The sequence below is a fragment of the Chaetura pelagica genome, unplaced genomic scaffold (assembly GCF_000747805.2).
Source record: "Chaetura pelagica isolate M959 unplaced genomic scaffold, ChaPel_1.0 scaffold109, whole genome shotgun sequence".
NCBI lineage: Eukaryota > Metazoa > Chordata > Aves > Apodiformes > Apodidae > Chaetura > Chaetura pelagica.
Window position 1 is genome coordinate 7,507 of NW_009970725.1, and position 9,358 is coordinate 16,864.

General features: G+C 40.0%; 1 protein-coding gene across 3 annotated transcripts in view; it reads right to left on the reverse strand.

Moving 5' to 3' along the window:
• Positions 1-572: 572 nt before the first annotated feature.
• The window catches only part of LYN (LYN proto-oncogene, Src family tyrosine kinase), a 48,786-nt gene continuing 40,000 nt past the window's right edge, over positions 573-9,358 (reverse strand). For all 3 annotated transcript variants that reach the window (XM_010006794.1, XM_010006796.1, XM_010006795.1), the window contains 3 exons: positions 6,986-7,139; positions 5,118-5,249; positions 573-775 (listed from right to left, as the gene is read on the reverse strand). In XM_010006794.1, coding sequence (XP_010005096.1) covers positions 573-775; positions 5,118-5,249; positions 6,986-7,139 — 489 coding nt within the window. The remainder of the gene's footprint in view (positions 776-5,117; positions 5,250-6,985; positions 7,140-9,358) is intronic.

Below are 9,358 nucleotides of genomic sequence, written 5' to 3' on the forward strand. Positions count from 1 at the left end.
CTTAAAGGAAACCATGACACTGTTCAGAAAGTCTTATAAGAGGTGACAGTACTTCAGCTACTGATGTGAAATGACAAGAATATAAAAATATCTTTCTTCAAATACAGCATATTGTGAAACTTGATTTTAAGAACATTGCCATGTCTTAAAGCTGTAAGTTCTTAATGACTTTTTCTTGTGAAAATGGCTGTTCAAGAATCTTCTTACCCCTTTTATAATGAGCTACTTGTAATGAATTCCATGACTTAGATCCTAGGAAGGCAGTGTCAAACTGTACCTGTGCATTACCACGTTCCTTCCTTCTCCCTCCTGCCCCGAAAAGCCTGCTTCCTTTGGGATGTTTCTGCAGATGCAAAACACAGAGCATTTAAAGAAGAACTTCAATCTTGAGAGGAACTTTTTTAGCCAAGTAAGACCATTACTATTTCTCTGCAGAATTACTCTTTTCATCAGCATTCCAGCTTCCACACTTAGTTAAGACTTCCAAACTCATGAAGCAATTGGTTTGAGCAGTCTGTCCAAATAGCAGTCTGTGCCAGTGATCCATGTCAATAGAAAAAATGTTCTTTGTTCTATGGCTGTTGTTGATACTGCCCTTCTGTTGCTGTGTAGAAGTCATCAAGCACACTCTGTAGATAATCAAATGTTGGCCTCTCTTCTGCTTTGTCTTTCCAGCATGTTTTCATGATATCATAAAGCTCAGCTGGACAGGTTTCCATGCGAGGCATTCGGTACCCGCGCTGAAGAGCAACCATCACATCTGAATTGCTCATACCTTCAACAGAAAAAGAAAGGTTTAATCCAATGATCTCAGTTCTTGAAGAAACTTTTTTTTTTAAATTTACTTCACTCTAAAGATCTTCACTGTTATTACTTATTGAAGGTAGCTACTCATACAAGTTTAATAAACAAGGCTGAGGTCTGTTCCAGAACTGAGAGACTTGCTTTGAAAATCCTGGGGGAAGATTTCCATTTCTAAAGCTGAGTGTAGTGCCAAGTTGAACGAGACTGGGGAGGGGGAATCACAATTCTTGTCTTCAGAACCAGCTCCTTTCTGTTCATCTGACTACCTGCTACTGTTTTGTAGCTCCTCAGCAGTGGTGAGATTCACAGCAAAAGCCCACCATGGCAACTGCATTTGTCTCCTAGCTGCAGGGCTTGTGTAAGTGCTGCCAATTGCAAGATACTGAATGATGTCACATGTGATATTGTTACTTGCAACAGGCAATTTCCCCTCCTTTCTTCCTCATCCTATTTCTATTGTGCAAAACCATCTTGCCAGCTGTGCTGAGCTTTGTTGTTTTTCCCATTACAGGTTTTTTTCAGAGGATAAGAACTATCAGAAGTGCATTCTGAGCCTCTCCTGCCAACTAATGTCACATGAGAGAGGCCTGCCCTTGATTCATCATCCTCTTTTTTTCTTTTTCCTCACCTTCCCCTCTCTTTTTTTCTTTTTTTTTTTTTTTAAATCCTTGAGAGATTGGTTCCCAGAATGATTTCGACATCTACTCTCAGAAGGTCAACTATTTCAGGGGCAACAAAAAGGCTTACCACTTCCCACCCAGAAACCTTTCTTTCAGCTTGTCCCTTCTGAAAATCTTATGCAACTCAGTGGAATGATTATGCCAGGATTACCCTCTCCAGGACATGGACTCTAAGCTTTCTGTGCTCCAGTGAATTCCGTCTCTTCTGATGACTGGGCATGCAGCAAATATTTGTGTTTCAGCCTAGGTATTTGCTACCACTAGGGAAGAGACCCTTGCTTTTGAGAAGGGGATGTTGGACCCCACAGCTGCTTGGCTGCTCCTCAGGCTACGTGCTCCATGTGGCATACTTCTACAGACTACAGTTCCTCCTGCTTTTCTTGGGCACCTCAGCTTCTTGTCAGGTGCATGTGTGACATTCACTGCTCCTGCTTATACCAGTTCCTCAGAGGTGTGGAGAGAGGAGCTATATTGTGCTGAGAGGAGGCAGAATGGGTCCTGCTCCAAGCAAGGTAGGTCGCAGAGATGCAGATGTGGTGCTCCCCTGAGCCCTGGGTGACTGTGCAGCTCTGGTGCTGCAGGCTGTGTGAATCTTTGTACATGCTATCCAACTACTAAAGCTATGATTTAAGCTGTCTGGCAGGTAAGGACACATTTGAATTACAACCAGCTGACAACTATCTGGTATAACTTCTTTGATTATTCAAGATTATTATAGTTCACATAATAGACTTCAGTTCAAGCCTTTTGGCTTCAACATATTCTAGAACAACTATCAGCCATGAAATCTGAATCAGAGTGCTTATTTGGGCATGTCTTTTGCCTTTTCAGTTCTGCTTTGGAAGGAGAAGTTTTTCAGAGCTAACATTGCATATGTGTGTAGAGAAACAATATTTTGAAAGTAGGAGGGAAATGGCATGTCACAGAATAAGGAATTAATGCTACATAAAACCCAAAATAAATATAGGAAGAAAGACAATCAAGCATTTTGTAGACAACAGTGATCTGACTGCTTGAGCTTAAAAATGGATCTATACAGTAATCTGTACAGTAAAACAGTTGTTCATATACGCAAAGTCTTAGTTAACCATATGTAATGCATGAGGGCTGCTGCTACAGGGTTTTGTGCACAACGGGGCTGCTTCTGTGGGTTTAAGGACTTTATAGTTAGATGTAGGGTCTGCAGAACATTCTCAATGATGTTACAATGTTATATTCTCAATGCCCCAGCCTGTTTTTCAGCTAACTTGCAGGAAAACTATCTGCTAAAGAACCTATGAAGTTCACAAGACAAAAATGAAAAGATTTTTATCAGTATTCTGTGGTAAGTACGATGTCATAAACATACTTTTGTATGTTTCAGGTCAGGTTTTATTGAAAACAAAAAGGCTTACCTGCCTACCCTACAGTCCATGCAGTATTCTCAAAATAACTACTTGTATAACTTTTCCTTTCTTTTTTAATATATGTTTTGTGGCTAGAGAATTACTCGTCTCATAAAAACTACATCCTAATCACTAGAAGAAATAGATCCCACTTGCATATTTTTTACACTTACACTCTATTAAATGCTAGCAAAGGACATTAGCTCTAAAGTTTTGGTACCTGCCTATTGATTTACGCTGTGGTACCTCTTAAGTGTTACAGATGAAGACATGTTTGCTTATGTTAGAGTCTGGGAAATGATGTGAACACAGTGGTATGGAGGAAGAATCCCACTGTATAGGAAGTGGCGTATCTTGTGAGGAGCAGCTGACATAATTGGAATGCAAGTATGGATGTTGCCTGTATTTGACATGCTATACAATAACCTGGAAATCAGTTTTGATAACATATTCAACATACTTGCCCAGAGATTCAGATACTTGTGTTATATTTCAGATGTAGTTTCTGAAACTAAAGTCCTGCTGATTTCTCTGAGTTTCTTGGGAAGAGAAGCAGCTGGTGAAATTTAAGAACACAGACCACAAGAGCCCCAGATTTCTTGGCTGGAAATGCTTCTTACCAAGTTGCCTGCCTAGATTTTCTTCACAGGTATTAAGTACTTGTCATTTTCAACTCAAAGTGTTTCATATACAGCTTTATGCTGAACACTGTCTAGTTACTGGAACTGGTTAATAATTGAAAATAATATTTTTAAGTATTCCAGTCAGAACAGAAAAGTCAATTTATTGTTTCTCTCCAGTGGCTGCTGGTTACAACCTATGAGAAAGTTACACTTGCCATGTTGGGGTAATTTTCCCAAACCTGTTGCATCTTTTAATGTGAAGTAAATTGGTCACTCATTTATTTTGCTGTCCCTCTGATTCTTTAGTATAAACTTGCAGTCTAATAAGCAATTTCAATTTATACTTCTATTTAAAATAGACATCTATCTCTCCCTTCCAATTTAATTCAAACAATGACTGCAAACTATTAAAATCTTCCAGTGTGCAGCCAAGAGGCTTCCACTTGTAATTGCTCATTGACAAATTAATCCACAGTGTATGGCCTATTTATGGTGCTCATAAAAATGCTCCTATATTAAGAAAAATATTGTCTCTCTTCTCCTAGAAGAGATTTTCCCACAGTGGAAGAGCAGTACAGTGTCTGCTGTACAGGTTGGTTGATTCTTATTTATTAAATAAAACCATGAGAGAGCAAACTTAGCTGCAGAATTAAGCAGTAGATTGTGTTTTGTATTTTTGTAGTGCTGGTTTCCAGGTGAGCCCATAGGTTTGCTGAGGGAAGGACAATTTACAAGGCATCCAAAAATCACCTTGTGAGCCCAGCTCAGTGTAGGCAACTGTCTGTGTACAGAGGCATGTGCTAACAGGAAAAAAAAATATCTGGACTGTGGGAAGAACCATGTGTTACTTCACTGCACACAGCTCCCACCTGACCCACCCTGGGGATGGGAGCAGTGTGAAGAATAGCTTTGGGAGGACCTGCTACTCAGTCACATATTTTATAGCCTTTACCTAAAAAGTAGTCTAGAGCATATGTTTAAACACTTAGCTGTGCAAGCAGCCCTATCACCTCTTGATGTTTAAGGGGGCTACCCTTGAGCTTAAGTGCTTTCCTGGACTGAAGCCTTAGTGATCCATGAGAATGTCTGGTTTGGCTCTACCTCTTGTATGGAAAGTTGATGTGTTCTTCCATAACATAGTGTAAAGCTGGCTGCCGTCATCTCTCCCCTGTGGCCTCTGTCTCCTTGTTACCCAGAGGTGTTGAGCCTACTGTCATTCCAGGACCTGGGACTCAGGTCACCCAGGTCTGCCCCTTTGACATCTCTGGCAGTTTGGGATACTAAAAAACCCCAGCAGCTTTACACAGCACCAGTAGAGACTGTGCTGCTGCCCACATAACCAGGACCTGTGACTATTCAGCACTTGCTGCAGTTGTAGCACCTTTTAAGTATATAAAAATGACTGTGTTGATGGTGCCTATGGTCTGATTGCTAAAACTTCAGAGAGGCACATGGTTTACACATCCAGTGACTACAAGGTTTCAAAATAATTACATTACCTGCATGACATTTTCCAAATCATTGCTGTTGCTACTGTCAGATGCCAGCTCTTCCCCTGGGTGTTTTCTTTGCTTTTTGACACCAAAGCATAAAAACAGAGTAATGATATAAACTCACACCCATACCTGGATAAGGAATCTTTCCATATGTAACAATTTCATACAGGAGGATCCCAAATGACCACACATCAGACTTAATAGTGAAAGATCCATAGTTAATTGCTTCTGGCGCTGTCCATTTAATAGGGAATTTTGCACCTAAAAAAAAAATGTACAATCTCAATCAAAGACATTTAAACACGTTATCAAGTCACTAAAAGGCATTAAGCAACTTGCCTATGATATCCTTTGATTAGCAAAGTTTCCAGCTCCTTCAGTCCAAGAGTTGCCAGCAGGCATGTGCTGCAAGGACATGTCACAATGCATGTCCTTTGTTGGAGATGCAAATAAGATGTCGAAAGTGATGTAGCACTTTTGGACTCTTCAACATGGTGAATTTCTGTTAAAATTACAGTCACCATTTCTGCCCAGCAGCCAGGCAACAACTTCAAAATTTCCCATCAGCTGGCACTTTGCAAGATTTTTACTAACTTCTATTTTAAAGACAGTCTATCTTCAACATATACTTTAATGCATTTTGCATTCAGCCATAGATGCAAAAAAAAAAAAGTCATATCTTAAAAAGTCATATATTTAAATACCATCTTTCATGCCTAATTAACTGATTCCAGAAAATTCCATACAAAAGAAAACTCCTTCCAGTGAAATAAGAAAAGTTCAAGCAGCCTTTGTTGGGGAATATTACATTAGCTTTTCAGACAATGAAGAGTAATAGAAGCAGATTCTCTCTATGCCCTTTTTAGCCTGCTTCATAATTCTAGCACAAAATACCAGGTAATCTAGGAAACTTTTCTGAATGGCAGAAAACACATCAAAGAAACGTGGTATAAAGAATGTATAAACTGAAAGGTTAATTTAATGAATACACAATGTCCAGAGCTGCTAAAAAACACTGGTGTGGGTTCTGTACCGCTGAAAATTGCTTAATCAGATCCTTCCCTCTGATCTATTGAAATACTGTTACTCAGGGACTGCTGAATGGCTCATCTTCCTTTAATCTCAACTGTAGCCCATTGTTCTCTTTCTTCCTTATACCTTAGTTCTTCCTCTCTCATCCTACATTACCACAGTTTCCATCCAGACTGTGTGAAAATATGAGGTAGTGTCTTTAAGAGGAGAGGGGGAAAGCCAGTCAACAAACCTGTTCAGGAAAGTGACTCTAATTAAATTTGTGCATGGAAGCATATATAGACACTCTGAACAACCAAGAACTGACAACACACTTCTTGGAAGCTGACAATACTGGCTAATCACACATGGCAAAACACAGACAAATATGTTTAATAGTATAATTTCCCCTCTTGCCAGTCCTGACCCTGCCGTGGTGTTACCTCCCACCCCCGTGCTGAACAGGGACACAACCCAGCCTTACAGTGTCCCTATATGTCGCAGCAGCAAAGCTGCTGACCATGCTAATCAATGCTGCAGCTCCAAAAGCAGCTTCCAAAGATAACCAGTTCTGCTCAAGCAACTACACCTCCTAGGGCTCCTTCTTTGCCCTAACTGAAAGCGGGTGCTTATGGCTCTTAAAAGACAGGAAGAGAAAAGATCTTATTTTCGTGGCATTTAGTTCTGTGGGATGAAAGCTGTGGCTATGTGATTAATTTCAATTTAGAAAAACTTCTGTGCAGTTAAGCACGTTCAGGTTAGCTTGTTTTTTAAATTTATATGTTTAAAATAAACTTTTCAAACTGCCTGGGGAGCACAGAAATGTTACTTGTTTCCTTACATCTTTTAAAAAGTTGTTGGCATTAGAACGCTGCCTCTAAAAGTTATCATGGCATTTTCTGTCCTTGGTGACCACATTGTTGTTAGCTACAGCCTGACTGCCTCCCAGAGACTGAAGTTTTAAAGACAAAAATAAAAACACATACCTTCCCTTGCTGTATATTCATTGTCTTCGATGACTCTTGCGAGTCCAAAATCGGCAATTTTGCACATCAGTAAGTCCGAAACCAGCACATTCGCCGCCCTCAAATCTCGATGGATATAATTTTTTCTTTCTATGTATGCCATCCCTTCAGCAATCTGTGATAAAAGAAACAACTGCTTTGATATTTTGACACCACACAACACCATCAGCAGGTCTGACCTCTCTGTTATTTCCATGTATGAGCAAAGCTGCACCCACTTATTCTTCACCAGTATCTTTAGAGCATAAGCAAGAAGAGGGTGATTGTCATAGAAAACTTCTGAGTAGGTCCAGTCCTGCAAAACTATACTTACAGTATCAGCTTCAAAATAATTGTTTGGGTGAATAACAACTGGCAGGATTACACATACGTATGAGAGACGTTTCCTGACACAAAATCACAAAGTGTCCCTAAGGTTTCTACTAAAAATATTATCTTCCCTGAATTATTAAAGTTTATTTTCCAAATATTAAGAAAATTGAAGGAATTAATAGGTTAAACAAGATATGGATGTTATTTTAGGGGGTTGACAAAACAACAGTGCAGATAGAGTTAAAAAAAACCCAACAAAACAACATTCTGTTTACCCAGTAAAGGCCTGGATAATCAGGAAACAATTACTAACACAGGGCAAACAACTTTATTTTCTTCTACAACAACAGGTACCTGTTCATACATGAGGAGTGTTTGGTAACAGGCAGCTCTCAGATACAATCAAAAGTAAATTTAATTTGTATTTCAGCAGCCCAATTTGATTTCCAAACCAAACTAAAGATAATAATGTCCTCAAAATATGCACTGGGGATGAATTTTTTAGTTTTTATCCAGACTACCATTTTTATTTTTTTTTTCCCTTTAAAGAAACACATTTAACTTTTCAGAAACTGAAACTAGTTTCTAAACTCAGAGCAATAAAACTGATGTGTAGACTGTATTCTGTCCAGAAGTTTAAAAGGAGCTAGGAAAAGAGAAAAAAAATAGATCCGGTTGTGAACTGTCAATTTTTCTCTCCCGTATGAGTCTCTGGTGATGGGTCATTCCCAGGCCAGGCCCATGGTCCAGCCTGTCTCCAGGATGACTGTGGGTGGGTGACAGCCAGCCTGTTCCCAGCCACATGGTTTGGGAAATGCACAAGCTCTCAGATTTGCTAATGAAGCAGCAATAAAGCAGTAAGGGTCCTTCTCCAATCCCCAGCCCACTCATGCACGGGCTCTTCCCTTAGGAAGAGAAGACACGTGCCCAGATCCCTTCTCAGAGCCAGAGGTGCTTGTTTCAGCTGTGCAGTAAAGCAGGCAGGAGCACCTGACCACATTTTAAGAAAACATTAACATCACTTCTGCTTATCCATTTTTAAAAAGTCCCCAAGGGGCACTGTGAAGGCCCACTCTGCAGCCACTTACAACACAAAACCACATGGTCTTTGTTCTGCTTTTTCTGTTTAGGCAATGGAAAAATAGAGCCACTTGCCTTCCCACCTCCTCCCACTGCAAACCTTTTCTTCAGAACAGAATGTTACGTTGCCCTTGTACAACACAAGGGGCTTCTGACACTAAACCAGAAAGAAACTCCAATGATGAAGCGTATGAAGAGCACCTGCATTTTTTCATGGGCTAGAAATAAGACATTTTATAATGAGGGAAGCAGCTGCTAGTGAAGGATTGCCACAGAGAGTCTTACTAGAGACTTAAAAAATAGATGAGTTGTATTTGATTAGAGCCCACTCTGCCTAATGCCAAATCTGGGTTTGGGGAGGAAGGTGAGATGAAATGGAAGGTTTTCTGCAAGATCAGTGCTGAGACTGGGCTGGCCAGCTTGGCAGAGACAGGTCCACCAATGTCACCAAAAATACATCATCCTCCATGAACAACCGATGTTTGTCCAACTTCCCTGCACAGATTTAATATTTGGGTTGACTGCTGGGTGGGGAATGAAGAACTGTTTCACAAAAGAGATGTTTGTGACGGTGATACTTAGTTTCCAAGCCCAACCATTCAAAGCCATTGGAAAGACCATTTTATTTCCTCTTATTTGTGCCAGAGTCACTGAAGTAACCATCTGATTAGTCACAAATGAAGAATGTGACATCAAATGATCCATTATCTTTCCAGCAAATAAAAAATACATTTCCGTGAAACTTCGGAACAATGCTCTTGACTGCACTGAATCAGAGAAATTTAAAGGAGCCATGCATGAGCAAATATTTGGGCATGAAAAAAATTCCCAAGTGGGAAAGAATAATGGGCAAGGAATTTTGAATCAGAGAGGAAGAGGAAACACAGCAGCTGAACAACTGAATTGACACATCTGGTCATGTTAAACCTTTGGTTGTAGGGA